The 18,571-nt window shown below is 38.2% G+C and overlaps 1 protein-coding gene across 4 annotated transcripts in view; it reads right to left on the reverse strand.

Annotated features, from left to right (window-relative positions):
- Positions 1–4,589: 4,589 nt before the first annotated feature.
- Positions 4,590–18,571, reverse strand: part of RIMBP2 (RIMS binding protein 2) — a 475,720-nt gene continuing 461,738 nt past the window's right edge. For 3 of the 4 annotated variants that reach the window (XM_072600737.1, XM_072600735.1, XM_072600738.1), the window contains 4 exons: positions 15,886–15,989; positions 12,506–12,577; positions 8,473–8,607; positions 4,590–6,158 (listed from right to left, as the gene is read on the reverse strand). In XM_072600737.1, coding sequence (XP_072456838.1) covers positions 5,970–6,158; positions 8,473–8,607; positions 12,506–12,577; positions 15,886–15,989 — 500 coding nt within the window. In that variant the 3' untranslated portion in view covers positions 4,590–5,969. Of the gene's footprint in view, positions 6,159–7,805; positions 7,899–8,472; positions 8,608–12,505; positions 12,578–15,885; positions 15,990–18,571 lie in introns of those variants that run through there. The other variant, XM_072600739.1, reaches the window with a different exon arrangement.

Consider the following 18,571-nt stretch of genomic DNA (forward strand, 5'->3'; position numbering starts at 1 on the left):
AATACCATTAACCACCAAAAAGAGATTCCAGAATAAAAAGTTACTGCAATGTTATAAACTTGAGTTTCATGATTCCCAGGTTAAGGAGAAAATATCACAAATAGGAAGGAAATAAAAACAACACCACAATACAAATATTGCAGAAATACAATCAGGATTTTGCAAGACCTAGCAACTTCTACACTAAAAGACCATAGGTCTTGGAACATTATATTTCAAATAGCAAAATAGCTGGGGTGGTATCCAAGAATAATTTATCCAACAAAATTGAATATAATCCTGAATGGGAAAAAAAATGGAAATTTGAGGAACTGAAGAACTTGCAGATATTTGTAACAAAAAGACCAGAACTCAATGGAAAATTTGATATAAAAGTCCGAAAGAAATATAAAGAAAACATTAAATACTAATTATAAGGCACTCATTAAAGTCAAAACCTTTACTTATCGTGTGTGTGTGTGTGTGTGTGTGTGTGTGTGTATAAATAAACGTTATCAATATTCTTAAAACTCATCATTACTAACATAGTTTGAAAGAAAGGTTGGTCTGAGTTGTATATGATGGGAGGATTCTATAAAACAAAACTGAGCAGGAAAAGGTAAAAGGAAGCAATTATAAAAATGGGGCATGAAAGGAAGAACTAATACAGAGAAAGCAAGTGGGGGGGGCGGTGTGGAGGGCTGGTTACGCTGGAACCTTACCCTCACCTGGGTTGAAAAGGAAACAATGTGTACATCTAGAAGGGTATAGGAGTCTTCTGAACATGTGAGGTGAGAAAACTGGGGGACAGGGTGGAGGAGGAACTTCTAGGGGGGTGTAGATTAAGATTAGGGGTGTGGGAGGGGATGGGGGACACCTGAAGGGGTGGGTGAAGTGGGGAGTGGGAGGGTGGGGGGAGAAGGTAAGGTAACAAGAGGTTGATAATAAAATAAGATGGAGGGAAATCCACAAATAGTCATTATACTGAATGCTAATGGAATGTTTATAGCAGCTCTCTTTGTGGTGGCAAAGAACTGGAAACTGCAAATATCCCCATCAACTGAGAAATGGCTGAACAAGTTCTTGTGTGTGGTTGTGATGGAATACTACTGTGCTATAAGGAATGATGAGCTCAGTGATCTTAGAATAGCATGGAAAGACTTGCATGGTGTGGTGAATAGTGAAATAAGCAGAAACAAGAGAACATTGTAAACAGTAACAGCAATATTATTTTAGGAATGACTTTAAGCAACTAAACCATTCTGACTAAAAATAAAGGACATATGAAAAAAGATGCTATCTGCATCCAGAGAAAGAACTGATAAATAGAAGTATGTATAGAATAATTTTACATATATATATATATACATATATATGTATATATATGTAGATAGATAGATAGATAGATAGATAGATAGATAGATAGATAGATAGATAGATAGATAGATAGCTATTTGTGTCTAATGGTAGCCATCTCTAGGAAAGGGGTGGGGGAGGAAGAGGAAAGAAAAAGAAGGAAAAAAAGAAATTTACACGATAACTTGGTGGTATATTTGGAGGGAATAGCAAATTATACATGGCAGATTTGCATATTCATGTGTAATCATCTTTTTTATTGTACTGTATTATGAAAATGCTTTTGTTCCATGAATTGAAAACAAATTTTAAAAACTACTATTATCTGCTCCCTTAAATATAATTTAGTGGTTCAAGCTAAACCCCTGATCACTGTTTCTTAATGGGGAAAGGCGACCTCAAGTTTTATATCAAAGGATTGACTCCCTTTCCATTAAATACCATTTCCACAATGAATATATCTATATCTATACACACACACACACACACACACACACACACACACACACATGTTCATACATAATAGCAAAGAAACCCATTTATCCAAGTTAATAGGAAAACAGAAATCCAAGATTATAAAAATCTTAGGCAAGAAACTGAAGATGAAGGGGACATATGTCGTGTTTTAATCACTTGCCTAGTGAAGAGACAGTGTGAAAAAGAAATATAATCTGGGAAATGAACCCCTGGATGAGATGACAAAATGAGATTTGGATTTCTGCATCACAGGTTAAAATATAGAAATAAGAATGTCCTGTCCAGGAATGAAATTAATCTAAGAAATCATGGTAAGAATAAATTATTCTGCATATAATGTGCCAGCCCCATCCTAGAGATACAAAGACAAGGTGGGGCAATCTTTGTTCTCAAGGAGCTCACAGTCTAGTTGAAGGCAGGGGAAACAACATGTACATTTGTAGACAGATCAAAAAAATATATAAGGTCATTTTAAAGGCGGGGCATAGCTTCTGGGAAAATAATGAAAGGAGCACATTTAGGGTTAGCCCTTGAGATGAGCATTGAAGGAAATGAGGATTCTAAAAGGTGGATCATGAGCTCCTTAAGGGCAAAGACTGTGCTTAGTCACTTTGGCTGACCTGGTATATATATATATGAAGGGAAGCAATGAAAGAGTTTATATTTGACCTTTGAATCAACAGTTTGTTGAGTACGGAAGGAATATGGTCAGATCTGTACTTAAGGAAAATTACTTTGATGGCTATGTAGAAGATACATTGGTGTGGAGAGGCTATTCATGTTATCTAATGTCAACTGAGCCCTTGCTGTAGAAAAGCAATCCTTTTAACTTCCTCCCCTGAAACTCAAACAATGATCCTCTACCCCTATTCCACAGAGACTATTCCAAACTTTCTCTTCTCTCCTCACAATTCCTGTCCACTGTTCCATTAATCCTTACACCTATAGACCTCACCTCATACTCTACTAAGAAAATAGAGACCATTCACCAAGAGTTCCATTTTCTCCCTTTCTCTCTAGTCCTTGACATTATCTCCCATTCTGTTCTCCTTTATATCAGTCTCTGATGAAGATACCTTCATACCAAGTCCAACCAACCCTCTACATGTGCCCATGATCCCATTCCTTGAGTGTATTAGAGAGGTGTGAATAAGATCACATTCCAGAATGGACAGAACTAGAGAGGTTTCTGGAAGGAGGCAGCATTTGAGTTGGGCTTCAAAGGATAGTCCCCAGTTGCAAACAGTTGAGCCCCCAAAATGTAGGACAGGGATAAACTTTTCAAGGTAGATAGCATGGATTGCTTTAGGGAGTCAGAACCAAAATGGCTAAGAGTTCTTTCCATACCTGATGTGAACTATTACATTCATCCCCAGCCACTGCCACAGCCCTCTGGCCAGCACCTGAGACCAGCCAGAAAGTCCACTCCCCCTTTCCCAACCCTTTCTAGTTATGAAAGGAACTTTAGAAGATTATCTACAGCCATATGAGCTCATTACACAGCACTTCCTTTCATGCATCCCACGTTCTAGCCAGACTGACCTACTTGTCTATAGAACTTATCTTCTATCTCCCTCCTCCATACCTTAGCCCATGTAGTCTTTCACATCTAGAATACATTCTCACCTCACTTCTACCTCTTAGAATCTCTGATTGCCTTCAAATCTTTTCATGCTCTATCTCCTATTAGAAACTTTGTCTTCCAAGTTATTAGTATTGTAAGTACATATCTATTTACATGTAATCCACAGTAGAATATAAACCCCTGGAGGGGAGGGAATATTTTCCCTCTGCTTGCTTGATTTTCTCAATGCTTTCTGTATTTCACTTAATTAGAAGTACATTATCATTTTCTTGGAGCCAAAAGAAATCTTCCTTCCTTTTCTTAGTGAAGATTCCCCTCCATCTACCCCCAATCTGGGCTGTCTCAAACAGTCATCCCCTCTGCCTCAGTGATGGGCCTACCCTTCATGCCCACTCTATGAAGACCCTAGGGGGAAAGCATTTCTCAGTAGCATAAACTGAATTAGGTGAGATAAGACAAAATCTCTTCTTGGATCTTTTCAGATGGAGCAGTGAGCTGTTTCTGTTCAACCCACCAAGACCTTGACTGACATCCTGGTCTTTGGGTACCAGATCACCCCACAGTGCAAAGAGGCACCTGATCATGATTCTGCTCACAATTGCCTTTAATCAGAGCCTTAACTAGGGCAGAGTGATTGAGGCTTTGACTCAGCTGGGGTGCCAAAATTAAAATGACACTGGTAGCTCTTCAAAAACAGAAACTGCTGACTTTCACACCTCATTATCAAGAAATAACAAGGGAAAAAATGCTCCCAGCTGGTATGCCCATGGCTCTGGCCCAAGTGAACTCTTCTCTGAACCCCTACTGCTGCTTCTCACACTGACACGCCAGGTAGTTTTGTATCTGTGCTACTTGTCCAATCTTGCATTGACTGAGAGCACATTTCAGAAAAACTTGCAGCATTAATATTTTTGTGTGTCATGGACCTCATTCCTTGGAAGTCTGATGAAATCTACAGACAGATTCCTCAAGGACAATGTTTTTAAACACATAAAATAAAATCCACAGGATTACAAAAGAAACTGATTATATTTGAAACACAGTTATACCTAGAAATACTCAGAGTTCCTCTTTCTACTTGAAGGAAGCGCATTCCCCTTTCTTTATTGTGTGTATTTATGTACATGACTAAGTCATACAACATTAATGAGCAAGCCACCAACAAATACAAAGAAATGTCTCAACAACATTCTATAAAATATCAAATATTTTATTTACATAAAATATTTTACATGAACTGTACACATGCACACACCCACACAATATTTAACCACAAGTTTAGGCCAGTAGTTGTCTTGAATTTCATACATCTAGCACACACAAATAATCGCTTTTTTTTTTACAATAATTTACAGTCGAGTTCTTTGAAGACACAATGGGGGAAGCTTTGATCATTTATAAACCTTTCATAAGTTACAAAAGAAAGGCAGTCTGAAAAGTATGTATAAACAGTAAAAACAATTTTCAAGGGGACAAGAGTTACAAAAGAGCTACTGCCAAATAGATTGGCCAGCAACTGGTAAGACCGCTTTTGTTCAGCAGATGCCAATACTGAAAAATGGGCATGGAAGCAGGTGGGGCTCAGAATTCTAGGATGCCTTCCTTGTGCCTTTTGTGTAGTGTTTTTGACACACACGCACATGTGACACTTCACTGATGAGCCCATTTCCATAAGTTCACACTGACATCAATAAAATGAAATATGATTGAACCAAAATTTGCACAGCTACAGAAGAACACGGAAGGGGCAAAAATGTTTGCTTTGCAGCTGGCTGAAGGACTCAGACATTACGTGGAGGAGAGTAAGGACCCCAAAGTAGGTCTTTCTAGGGCATGAGAACTTTATAATTAAGTTGTATGTGGAATTCTTTGTTTTTCCCCCAATTAGTGAACTCAAGCCAATGTCTAAAAACAAAGTTAAAATGAAATAACTTTCCTTTTTCCTTTTCCTTTTTTTCCCAAATTACAGACATTAAATGGAACCAGAATAGGTTATTCAATTTCAAACTTGTGTTTCAATGAGAATGAAGACATTTGAATGTAGAACACATACAAAGTATACACTGTATATTTACTAGACAGTACAAATCACTGTGCATTTTATAAGGCAGAACATCAAGGCTGAATAAACTAGGAATTTCAAGACCATAGTTAAGTGACATTTACGAATCATGAGGCAAGCATTTGGAAAAAGAGAAACTTGAAAGTCATCCCTTTAAGGGCAGATAACAAATGCAGAAAGATGAGATATTGTAGGTGGGGAGTGGGCTACCCCAGTAGCTGTTCATACACCCGTTGTTTAATGGTTCCCTCCTCCCCCACAAATCATACTTTGGGAAATTAGAACAGATTGGCAACAATGACTTGGAAAGAACAGGCCCACTTTTACTCTTGCAGTCAAAGTGGACCATAGTGCAAAATTGCATTTTTTTCCCCTACTGATGTCAGAAAGGAAAGGGGGGAAAAGGAGATGGTTTTAGAAAGTACTTTTTAGTGAGTCATGAAAGCCCTAGTTTGGGATGAAAGGAAATTACATAGGCCAGGCGTTACAAGTCGTCCAGAAGTACATGGGTCACTTCACTGCACCCAGTTTTCTCAGAAGTTTCTTCCCTTTGGAAAGCAGACCCTTTTTCTTTTTCGAGGCCCTTTCCCTGCCTCTCCCAGGACTACCAGAACCCATAGATGACGGAGGTGACCCAGAATGGAGATGGACTGTGGGGGATGGTGCTCTCCTTGACGTACCTGTATTCTCAGGAGGAACCTATTAGGTATATTGTGACAGTTTATTGAATGTTTGAAAGCCAACAACATCAATTCAGTGAGGGTAACATCTTATGGTCCCATTTCCCACCAGAAAGGGTCAAAGAGGCTCATATCTTCTATCAGTGGCTTAAAATATACCAAAGGCAAATTACATATAAGCGACACCTCCCAAAGTACAGCGGCCACCAAGCGTTAAGACACATGCTTTGGGGACCCAATGGTTCTGAACAATTGCCACATTTCATTTCGCCAAAATAATGGCAAAAGAAAAAAGAAAATTTCGGCAAATGATAATTTGAGTTTTTTGAATTCACATAGCAGTTAGCCCAGGATAAGTACAATGGGCTAAGTACCAGCAACTGAATCTTAGGAGCAAAAGTTTCCCGAAGAATTTCCTACTGTATTCAGAACAAAACAAAACAAAACAAAAACACTATTTGATGATGTAAAATTCTGATGTCCTTGAATCCACTTTGCACAATTTACTGTGCTATATGTATATATTGGAGAGAGATGGCACATTGGTTAAAAAGAAAAAAAACTAAAATGAACCTTAATTGCAATCAAAGAAAGCTTAAAGACCCTTATTGTTTTGAGCGTGTGCTTTGTATATTTCAAAGTGAAAATGAATTTTTCTCAGTGCTTAGGACTTGAGAGGGTTTCAGTATATTTTAAATATAATATAACACCAGTCCTTGAACCCCATGGACAGAATTCTTTTGCTCTGATCATACAATGCAGTTACTGTTTGCCTAAAGGAGGCTACAGTTAGATGCAGATTTTAGAGTAGTAATAGAATTCACTTTCCCTACAGCCCTTATTATTTCAGGTCAGACCTTATTTTAATACAAAATGTTCCTTGTTCTACAGAAAAGAAAATTTAGCCAAGGGTCTTCAAGCTTCCTTAGATTTAAAATCAAGGCCTAATTCTAATGGAAAACAACTTGGTAAAGCATCCCAAGTACACCTGAAGATACCATGTATTTAGCCTAATGCATTCATCCACTGAGCTGCATCATCCATGACAATTAACATTGCATTGGTAAACCAAATACTATTCAGGGTCTCCCAGAAGTCGTTTGGTTTGTTTCTTTGTTTCTTAAATGACTGTTACAAGCTACACATCATCGCGTTTTTGTAGTACAGAAGTCGAACTGCCTAAGAAAACATTTCTAGGTAGTTCAAGCCAGGATTTGAGGTTGCTAATGTCATGAGACAACTCCAGGCCAACTTAATTAAACTATTTATGTAAATTATAATCTCCCTTATAATTTTTTTGGAGGGGTTGATAAAAATCTTTACAAGTAAGAGACTGTGCTTTTCTTTTTCCCAGGGATTGGCTAACAATGCAATCTGCAGCTTTTGCTTTTTAGAATCCTTAGACATTGGAACACTTCTCTACATAAACAGAAATGCTTTCTTCATTAAGAAATATGTTCCCAATGTTGACCATTTCATGAATTAGTTATAATATCATAGTGATGAATGGACACGAGAGAATTTGTTTTATGACAAATTCAGTTAAGCTCTATAACTGAGAAAATGCAACATCCTCAGCTTTTTGGGCCAATGATTTTTTGAGACATATTTCTTTTTCTGAATCCCACAGTTAAGTCTTAAGACTACTGCATTAGTTATTGCAAAGTAGCTTAAATTGGTATCTTTATTGGTATCTTCAGTTGCTCACTTACGTGAAGGCTACATTGCCTTATTAAGGTGTGAAATGAACACTCTTCTTCTGTTTCCAAGCAGATGAGCAAAGAAATAAAAATATATATAAAATATATAATATAGAAAAACTTGAAGTGATGAAACAAAATAAAGATGAAACACTCAACACGAATGTAATCTCAGATAAAAAAAAGTATTGGAAATAGTACACCAATGTTAATGTTAGAGGGGGATTGATAAACCTTAATGGAAGGCAAGCAAATAGCAATCATTGCTCACCAAATCAATTTAGGTTTTCTCCATAAAGAAGAGCTATTATCCTTTTGTATTTTATTATATTTTCTGTTTTATCATCTAAGTAAGTAAGACATGGGAAGCTTTTTTATGAATACAAGCTGACCAGATTATAATTAAAGTGGAACTGCTTGGTAAAGCAAATAAAATATAGCTTAAAATTTTAGATTCAGTAAGAAACCAACACTGAGCAACTAGCAGAACACATTGCCATGTTTCAGGTGGTACATTTCCCCTACCCCACTCCCAACCCCCAAGTGTAAAATGTCCATGTGTAAAAAAAGCATGAGACAACATATTATGAAAGACTAGAACATAGATTAAAAATATGTAATATAACTGCTTACCCTTTTAGCCTTGGTACGCATTGGGGCGTCTTGAGAATAACGGGATGGCGTATCTGAAAGGTAGACTTCGACATCATCAGGCACTTCTTCTAGAAAGTTTGAAGGAACCAGGCCCTTTTGTCCATTGAGCTCTCCCTATGACATAGAAAAATGTGTATGTGAGAAGAGAGGGAAACCATTGATTAAGTTATTAGTCTAAGATTAAGTTTTTTATTTCCTCTTAATTTTTAAAGTTTTGTTAACTCAAGTGTATATACACACATATACACAGATGTATATATTTATATATATTTAAAAGCTCTATTTGAATGTTTGACTAGTTTAAAATAACGGATTAATTAAACAATAGTCCCCAATATCTTACAGCTAGTAGTTTAGACTTGAAAGTGTGAATGAATGGACATGAAGTCACTGGGAGTTTTTGGCCAACTAGCCCCACCACAGATGAAAAGGCCAATTCCAGAAACATTTCAACGTCCTGCCACTCAAGTGCTACTTAATAACGATGACTTAAACTGACCATGGGCAAGTAATGTAAAACCTCTCTAATCCTCGGCTTCCTCAGCTGAAAAAGAAGGGGTTGATGGACTAGATGATATATGATGTTCCTTTCTGTGAATGACTGCACCTCTTTGACATCTAGATAACTTTATTTCGACAGCTTATGTGCGTTAGAAGGGAAGTGGGACCAAATCACACATGAATAAGAGCGGTAAGAATAATGAGTTTTATCTGATGTATATAAATCTCTTTAATAAATACATATGACTCAAAGGAGCCTATAAACTACTTGACTTCTTCAAGGACCTGAGAGTGTGATTTTGTTGGCGTGGGGGCAACCTGTATTGACATGTGTCAAAATCTCTCTGTGCCAGATGAGATAGTTATACAAGATACTAAAGCCACAAAAATATCCATCTCCTGGCAGCCAACCGTCAGGTCAAGAGCCTCTACAAGTTTATCCAGGCTAGCCCTGGGCCCACACTAGAAATCTTTGCTGCTTGGTGGATTTGATGGATCTCCAATGACAATAACTGTCAAGAGGCAGTGTTGCTCTCATGAGGGAATTGGGGTGGACTTTAATTTCATAATATATAGCATTCTAATACAAGTGCCTCTCCCTGGCCATCACTCCTTTCTGTGGAACTGGTCAGAATCTAAGCTCCATGAGGTTACAGGCTGTCTCTGCTTCTTTATTTGTACCCCCAGTTCTGAACATAGTGTTTCATGTACTCAGTTTGTGTGTGCTCAGTCTGAGAATCTAGGTGATACCATGAATAGAGTGCTGGACCTGGACTCAGGAAAATCTGACTTTAAATCCTGCCTCATATACTTACTAGCTGTGTGACCCTGGCCAAATTATTTAACTTCTGCCTGCCTCAGTCTCCTTATGAACCAAATGGAGACAATACCTCCCAAAGCTACTGTTAGGATAAAATAAAATAGCTTTTTTAAAAGCATTATATGTTGTAATTTGTTGGTGTCGAGTTATTTCAGTTGTGTCTAACTCTCCGTGACCCCATTTGGGGTTTTCCTGACCAAGATACTAGAGTGGTTTGCCATTCCCTTCTCAAGCTCATTTTACACATGAAGAAGCTGAAGCAAACAGGGTGAGATGACTTGCCCAAGTTCACCCAGCTAGTAAGTGACTGAGGTCAAATTTGAACTCAAGTCCTCCTGACTCCAGGGCCAGTGCTCTATCTACTATGCCACCTAGCTACCCAAAAGCAATATTTAAGTACTAGCTATATTATTATTAGTATTAATCATAATAATTACTTTTAAACTGATTCATTCATAAATACAATCACATGTTAATTTCTATTTTAAGGATACTTAATTTTTATAACTGCTCTTACAACACAGAACATGGTCCCTCTATAGCTTAGCAGAGAGACTTTTAAAGTTATAGTGGGTAAAAAATGAATCCTTTTCACCCCACTTAGCCCAGTCAGGGATGTGCTTCTCCTACCTTAGCTCATGTCTATGATACTCTGTCTCTGGGCCCATCCCTGAAGTTCTTCTAACCTGGTAGTACCTACTAGAGATTCTGACCCTTTGGCATAATTTTTGAGCACCTAAATTAATACTTTTAACTTGTCCTTGGAAAGAATTTGATTTCACTCACAGCAGTCTCTTTTGGGATACAGATCTAACAGTGGCATTACTAGGTCAAAGGGTATGCATGGTTTTATAGCCCTTTGGGCATAATTCCAAACTGCTCTACAGAATGGTAGAATCAGTTCACAATTCCACCAACAATACATTCATATCTCATTTTTCCCACATTCCCTCCAACATTTGTCATTTATCTTTTCTGTTCTATTAGCCAATGTAATCTGTATGATTCTCATGGCAGTCAAAGTTTTTGCTGACAAATAAGGTTGGGAAGAAATTGTTCAATGGACTAGAAGCATATTTATACTCTACCACCAACCCTTGGGTTCTTCCCAAGGCCTGAAAAGAGAAATTCTGTGTAGGGACAAGATCTTTTGTTCTCTCAAACCACAGCATGTATGATGAGGCTTTATAAGAAGAGTTATTAGCTTAGAGTTCTTAGTTATTTGTCTTACTCTTTGAATGATTTTGTACCTACATTAACAGAGAGAGTTTCTTTCTTTGGGAGATACTCATATCAACGAAATTACAGACTGAGTCCCTCTTCCAATTTAGACTTTCAGCATATTTGGGGTTGACTTACTGTATGTACAAAGTTGTTTTTCCCAGTCTTCTAGGTGACTTGAAGATCCCTGAGGGTAGGGCCTGCTTCCATTTTTATTTTTAATCTCTGGAATCTAGTGTGGCACAGACTTTGTTCTTAGATCAGACCTGTGATTTTCTTGGTATAAGAAACTCCCTCCACCATGAAAACTGGCACCTTCTCTACAACTTAGAGGTTTAATGAGTGGCCTGAGAGCCGTGGAAAGGTTGTGACTCACCCAAGGGTCACGCAGGCCAGAGGCCAGACTTGAAGCCAGGTCTTCCTGGCTCTGAGGTTGGCTCTCTACCTGCTACACTACATTTCCTTTTAATTAGTGTATTGTAAATGCTTAATAAGTGTTTTCAGAATTAAATGAAAATAGAAGATATCTATATTGATCTATATCTATATCTATATACATATACAACACACATGTATACAAATAATATAGAGATATTTCAGTTCTGCAATGGATATATAGTTTTTATATTTTGCTATTATTCTTCCTTCCTTTCCCTCTTCCCTTCCACCTTCGTTGAGAAGGCAAGGAATCTGATATAGATTATATATGTGTAGTCATGCCAAATCATTTCCATATTAGTCATGCTACAAACGAATCAAAGAATGGATACATTACTGTAATGAAATTAGAATTATTTCTTTTTCACTGTCTTTCTTCTTCGTCTCTTTCTCTTCCTACCCTTTCCTCTCCCTTTTCTCCCCCTCTCTCCCTGCCCCTTCTCTCCTCTTCTTTCTCTAAGTTCTCTCTCTCCCTCCCTCCTTTCCCCCCATCTCTCTCTGTCTGTCTCTCTGTCTATCCCCCTCTCTTCCTGCTCCCTCTGTCCTCTTCTTTCTCTCAATTCTCTCCTCTCTTTTTCTGTCTTGCTTCCTCCCTCTTCTCCCCACTCTGTCTCTCTCTGTCTCTCTTTTTTTTCTCTGTCTCCCCCTCTCCCTCCCTGCCCACAAGCTAGCACTTTCTCTGTGTCTTAGAAAGTTTCCTAGAGCACAGAGAGTTTGAATGACTTGTATAGGGTCATGCAGACAGTATGTGTCAGAAACAGACTTGAACCCAAGTCTTTCTAGATCAAAGATCAATTCTGTACCCTAACCCTGCTGTACCTCACAGGTGAGTGTTTTGTGCAGGTACACACACACACACACACACCCACTGACACACACACAGATGTAGCAAAAAAACAGGCAAAATTTGTTAGCTAGATTTTCCATAGTTCAAATGAGTCTCATTTCAGGGGGCAACACACACACACACACACACACACACACACACACATACACACAAGAATAACCTCTTTTGGTACATCCAAAACTTACATAGTAAAATCCATCTTCATCAATTTCACCAAACACAGTAATAATGTCTCCTGTGCAAAATGTCAGTTCTGCCTATAAAGATAGGAAAGGAAAGTAGTATTAGGTTGTAATAAAGGAATAGTTTTGAGAAGAAATTTGACATTACTGTTTCTTCCATGTGGTTATCTTAGAAATGGTAGCATATACTTGCCCTATGAAGCAAGTTTTCCCCCTGTTTACTGAGGCTGGCATAAAACCATACAGACTGTCAGCTACCTGTGGACAGAGTATTTCATTTTTGTCTCTGTATCCTCATGACCTGACACAGTATATATTGTGAGTATCTAAGAAGAAATGCTTGTTAAATTTAATTAAAGAGAATAGCACAGAAGGTCAGGAAGGAAAGAAAGAAAGAAGAGAGGGGAGAAAAAAGGGAAGAAGGAATAGAGGCAGAGAGAGAAAGAAGAAGGAGGGAAGGAAAAAAGGAAAGGAGGGAGGGAGGGAAGATGGAAGGAAGAGAAAAAGAGAGGAAGTCAAGGGAGAAAGAGGGAAAGAAAGAAGGAGGAAGGAAGAAAAAGAGTAAGGGAAGATGGAAGAAAGGGAAGGCAGGAGAGAGAAATATAAAAGAGATAGAGAGGGAGGGAGTGAAGAAAGGAAGGTGTGCTATCTTTACTTATCTTGGTTTAGATTTATTTTCTTGCCTGCTTTCCTTTGCAGCATATCTCAAAACTGACAAGTTCCATTCATATTCCCTCTCTTACCTCCTTACGTGTTGTATACACCTAGTAGACAGTAAGCTCCTTGAGGGTAGGAATTGGTTTTTGTCATTGTTTCCTCAGCATGTATTGTATGCACATAGCAGAAATTTAATGCATAATTGGTTGACTGGATTGGTTGGCTTAGAGGGGCTGCACTCAAAAGAACAAGGTTGAATTCCAAATCTGCAGCTAATTGTTAGCTTCCTAATTAGGAGAATTAGGAGAAATCATTTCCCACCTCTTGATCTCAGTTTCCTTATCTACAAGATAAAGTGATGGGGGCAGATGATCTAGAAGAGCATTTTAGCACTGAATCCACTGTTCTCTTTGGAAAATGGTAGAGTACCGCATTCGGAGTCAAAGGATACAGATTTGAATTAAGGTCACCTGTGCGACCTTGAAGTCGCATAAACTTCTTTGAGCCACAGTTTCCTTATTTTGTAAATGGACTGGCTAAGTGGACCCTTCCAGCTCCAAATAGATGATCCTTTCTCATTAGATTGGAATCTCCTTAATGTGAGATCTTAATTTTTAAGAGCATAGGGGCCTTGTCGAGCTGTTCAGTTATCTAGTTGTATTCTAATTGTCTAGTTATTCAGTTGTATCTGACTCTTCATGACTCTGGGGAACATACTGTCCATGAGGTTTCCTAGGCAAAGATACTGGAGTAGTTCACCATTTCCTTCTCTAGCTCATTTTACAGATAAGGAAACTGAGGCAAAGAAGGTTAAGTGACTTTCTCAGGGTCACACAACTAATGTCTGAGGCCAGATTTTAACTCAAGTCTTCATGACTCTGGGTCCAGAACTCAATCCACTGTGCCACCTAGCTGGGATCAGGCATATTTTGAAAAACATGAAAATACAATGGAAGATCCTGAGGGTAGGAATTTTTTTTCAGTTGGGGCTATGTAACTCACTATATAGCACGATACTGTGCATAGAGTAGGCAATTTATTAGTGTTTCTTGAATCAAGTTGCAAGCAAAAACAAGTTGTACTTTCACTATTACCATAGAAATGCCTGTTTATAGTTGTAAGTAAATGAACATAAATCCCACTTCCTCGAAAAAAAAAACAAAACAAAACTTGTTCCATACAGTAAACTTCTTGAGACAAGGGACTTTTCCATCCTTTTCTTTTTTTAAATAAAGTTGGTACTTCACAAATTCTTGCTAAGGTTCAGAGGAGTTTATTTGATTTGTCCAAGGTCACACAGGTGCCCATAATCCTGCCTTTTGAGTACTCTAGTTCCCATAATGTCATCATTTTATAACTTGGTATCTGCAAAGACATGCAGTGGAAAGGGCACAGGGCTTAGAATGAGAGGATCTCCTTTGCGTGTCTTGGAGAAGTCATTTTAATATTTGTGAATCTCAGTTTCCTCCTCTTTAAAATACAAGGTTTGAACTAGGACTCTCTTATTAGCATACCACAAACGTTTCTTACACAAATAAAGTCAGATCTAAACAATTGGAAAGATATCAATTGTTCATGGATAGGCTGAGTCAATATAATAAAAATAACAGTTCTACCTAAATTAATTTACTTATTCATTGCCATACCAAACAATATTGTACAGAGCAAGGACGTCCCACCTCAGACTCTGTGATTTTGTAAATTCTACTGGGATTACCTTTCTGAGCCCCAGTTTTCTCATTAATGAAATGAAAATGACAATAGTAATCAGTTCTATGAGAAACCTTAGTGATCATCTCATCTAGCCTCTTAATTTTGCAGAGCTAGAAACCAAGATGCAGAGAAAATAAATAAAGGGACTTGCCTAAGCTTACGTAGTTAAGTTGCAGATTCAGGATCTGAAACCAGGATCATCATACCACAATTCCTACCTTATAATATTTGACTTACCTCAATCAGTTGTTGTGAAGAAAATCACTTTGAAAACCTCTAAGTGAGAATGAATTGTAAGATATAACCAAGATTTGCAGTGTCTACATCTATACAAAGTTCACTTGCCTTGATTTGATATACTCCAGAGACAAAAAGCTTCATATCCATTTATTTCTTGTATTTTTTCAGGCCCGCCCATTACTTTCCTTAGAAAACAATGGTTCTGGAATGATAACAACTGAGCATCCCTTTTCTCACTCCAAACTGCTGGCAGCTAAGTGCTGACCTCAATCTTTGAAACTAGTGCCTGAGGGTTTGGTGGTGCCATCTGTGTCCACAGGAAAATATTAAAGGGACAGGTGGTCATGTAGCTAGAGAGGCTGACCATATCTTTTATTTCCCTTTGGCTGTTTCCAAGCAGGGCTGGGCACTATTGCTCTGGCAGGGGAACAATAAAGGCCAAAGTCGATGGGATGGTGTTGGTGGTGGGGGCTTTGACAACCAGCTCTCCAAAATAAATGGACACACCACATACTCTTAAGTTTAATTTGCATTATTCTCATTTTATCATCACTTTCTGAAGTCTAGACAACCAATAGAACAATACACCAAGCATGATTTGTAGCATTTACCAATTTTGAAGGTATAAATGCTCATGTTGAAAATTTAACTATTGGCTCTCTTGATTAGGCTAACTAGCTGCCTCTAGCACCCCACTGGAAGGGGCCCTCTTTCGACAAGGTGGCAGGAAGGGGGTTTTGTAGGAACAAACCAAAAGAGTGTTGATTCAATACCTCTACATCAACATTAGGAGAGCTTTCTCTTGGGTCATAGTCGTAGAGGGCAACCATTCTTCTCGTAGACACTGGGTGCTGCCGGCCACTCCGTCTGTTCCTTTCTGCTCCAGGGGGAGGGGAGAAGAAAGCTATCATCAAGTATTTTAAACATAGACAGTGTTTGTCCTCCCTAATGTGGCAGCCATATCACAGATCTAGCAAGCTAGATAGAGACCTACTCCATCCAAGAGGATGGAACAAGATCCAACCAAGGCACAGCACCTACTCACAGAACGAGCTGTTGTTCCTTTACATCAGTTGCCTTGGATTTCATTCGTCCTGTTTTTCTTTTTTTTCTTAAAGAGGTCATTATTCATCATTGGATTGTTTCCTTTTCTCCAATTCATTGGTTAAATTACTTAAAATTTAGGGAGGGAGAGAACAAACTCACCTGGCAAGGGTTTGACTCTACCCATATTGAAGTCATCCAACAAAACTTTTCCCATAAATAACTACATGCCTGGAACATTATCTGGTACAATTGGTTGTGTCCCCCTCCTTCCCCTCACCTAGAAAAGTATAAGTTCCCTGAGAGCAAGGACACTTTTGTTTTTGTCTCTATATTTCTAGCGACTAGTATAAAATATAACATAAAATAGGCGTTTAGTAAATAGTTAATTGAATTAAATTGAATACTCTAGCTATATCAGGAAACAGGACCTCAAAAAATACAGATCATATAAATGTATTCTAGAAATATATATGTGGAGGAAGAAATTCATGATCCCTTGGAAATGATTGGTCTAACGCAGGTGTTCTTAACCTGGGGTACATGGATAGATTTCATAGGGTCCATGAATTTGAATGGGGATAATATCTTTATTTCAATATATTTTACTTCTTTTATAATCTTATGAATTTTATTTTATACATTTAAAAACATTATTCTGAGAAGGGATCCATAGGCTTTACCACACTGTCTAAGGAGTCCATGAAAGAAGAATGGTCAAGAATCTTTGGTCTAAAAGATCTATCTCTCTATCTATCTCTCTATCTGTCTGTCTGTCTTTCTGTCTGTCTGTCTGTCTATCCATTCATCTATCTGTCATCTATCTGTCTGTCTGTCTGTCTGTCCTTCCATCTGTCCATCGGTCCATCCATCCATCCATCTGCCTATCTATCTGTCTGTCTGTCTATCTATCTAATGTATCTCTCTTTCTATCTAATATATCCATTTATACACATACGTGTGTATGTATGTATACACACAAACACACACACACATTTCAAAGATGTGTTTATTGCCGGTGACAGTGGTGGTGGTGGTGGTATGGAACTTTGCTCCACTCGTACAGATAGATTCCACCCTTTTTAGGCCTTAATAAATAGTCTTTGTGAGTTACTGTGACTGAAAAATTCACCTCCCTCTAGCCAACTTGGCGAAGTCTCTCTCTGATCTTAGCTAGACTGGACTTTGGATGATAAGAGTCCAGTGGTAAGCTTACACCAAGAAAATCATTCTGTAGCATTTAAGTGATCAAACTAGCTCTGTGAATGGCGTCCTCTCCCAGAAGAAAGATGGATATTTCTTCCATCCTTCTAAATAGAACCAGGGTCAACCCCTCTCCATCAACACTATTTTTGAAATTCTACCAATAGTGATTAATTTTTTCCTGGTAGTACCAAAAAAATGAAAACACATCCAAGGCAAAAGGTTTAAAAGCAATGAGAGCTGGTCCTGTTCCTTTTGAGTGACCACAAGTGCTTTCTGTAGACTTTCAATTTGTGTTTCCTTAATATGAAGAAATCAAAGCACATCCAAAGCTTACAGGTTTCTTTTTCTTCCCCCCGAAGTTGGATGTGATATGAAAATAGAAGTGATACAATTACAAGGAAATTTGAGAAATGCTCCATCTTAGGATAATGAGAGGCATGGATGATTTTGAAGCGTGGATGAAGCGATACAGGAGCAACATGCTGGTTAGTTTTACTTACAACAAACACTGGGGGCTGGCCAGATGAGCTAGTGAATGACATGGCTTCCTGCCACACAGTACCCTGAACTTGGTAACAACCTGAGGACTGAAGTTCCAGCTGATAGCTGGATCAGCCATGGAAGGAGGGTGGCTGTGAGAAGGAAGCATAGTGAGAAGTATTCTACTCTGGGTCAAAAGAAGGAAGTGTGTGTGTGTGTGTGTGTGTGTGTGTGTGTGTGCATGTATGTATGTATATATACATATATATACATATACAAATATATATATATGTATATGTATATATATATATATATATACATATATATGGATGGATAGATAGATAGATAGATAGAGAGCCTTTTTCCACTGACATGGCAACTAATTCAGAGAAGTTAAGTCTCCTGAGGGAAAGTTGGACAGATATAACATTAATTGTAATGCTGAAAGGGATAAGATGAATCAAGATAGAGAAAGCAGGAGAAGGGAGAATAAAATGAACATATGTATGGAGAAGTAGAAAAGTTAAAAACAAAAAAGGTGGAAGGAAAGAATTGAGACCCCCCCCCTTCATCTTGGACATTCTGCCTTGGGAAAATGAGAACCACCACCCTTGGCACATTTCTTAATAAGTTAGTGGGGCAAGTAGATACTAAGCCTGGATGTCAAGGGTCCCTCTACTACAAGCAAAAAGGAAAAAGAACAAGAAAGAAAAAGAAGAAAAATAAAAG

The sequence above is a fragment of the Notamacropus eugenii genome, chromosome 4 (genome assembly GCF_028372415.1).
Source record: "Notamacropus eugenii isolate mMacEug1 chromosome 4, mMacEug1.pri_v2, whole genome shotgun sequence".
NCBI lineage: Eukaryota > Metazoa > Chordata > Mammalia > Diprotodontia > Macropodidae > Notamacropus > Notamacropus eugenii.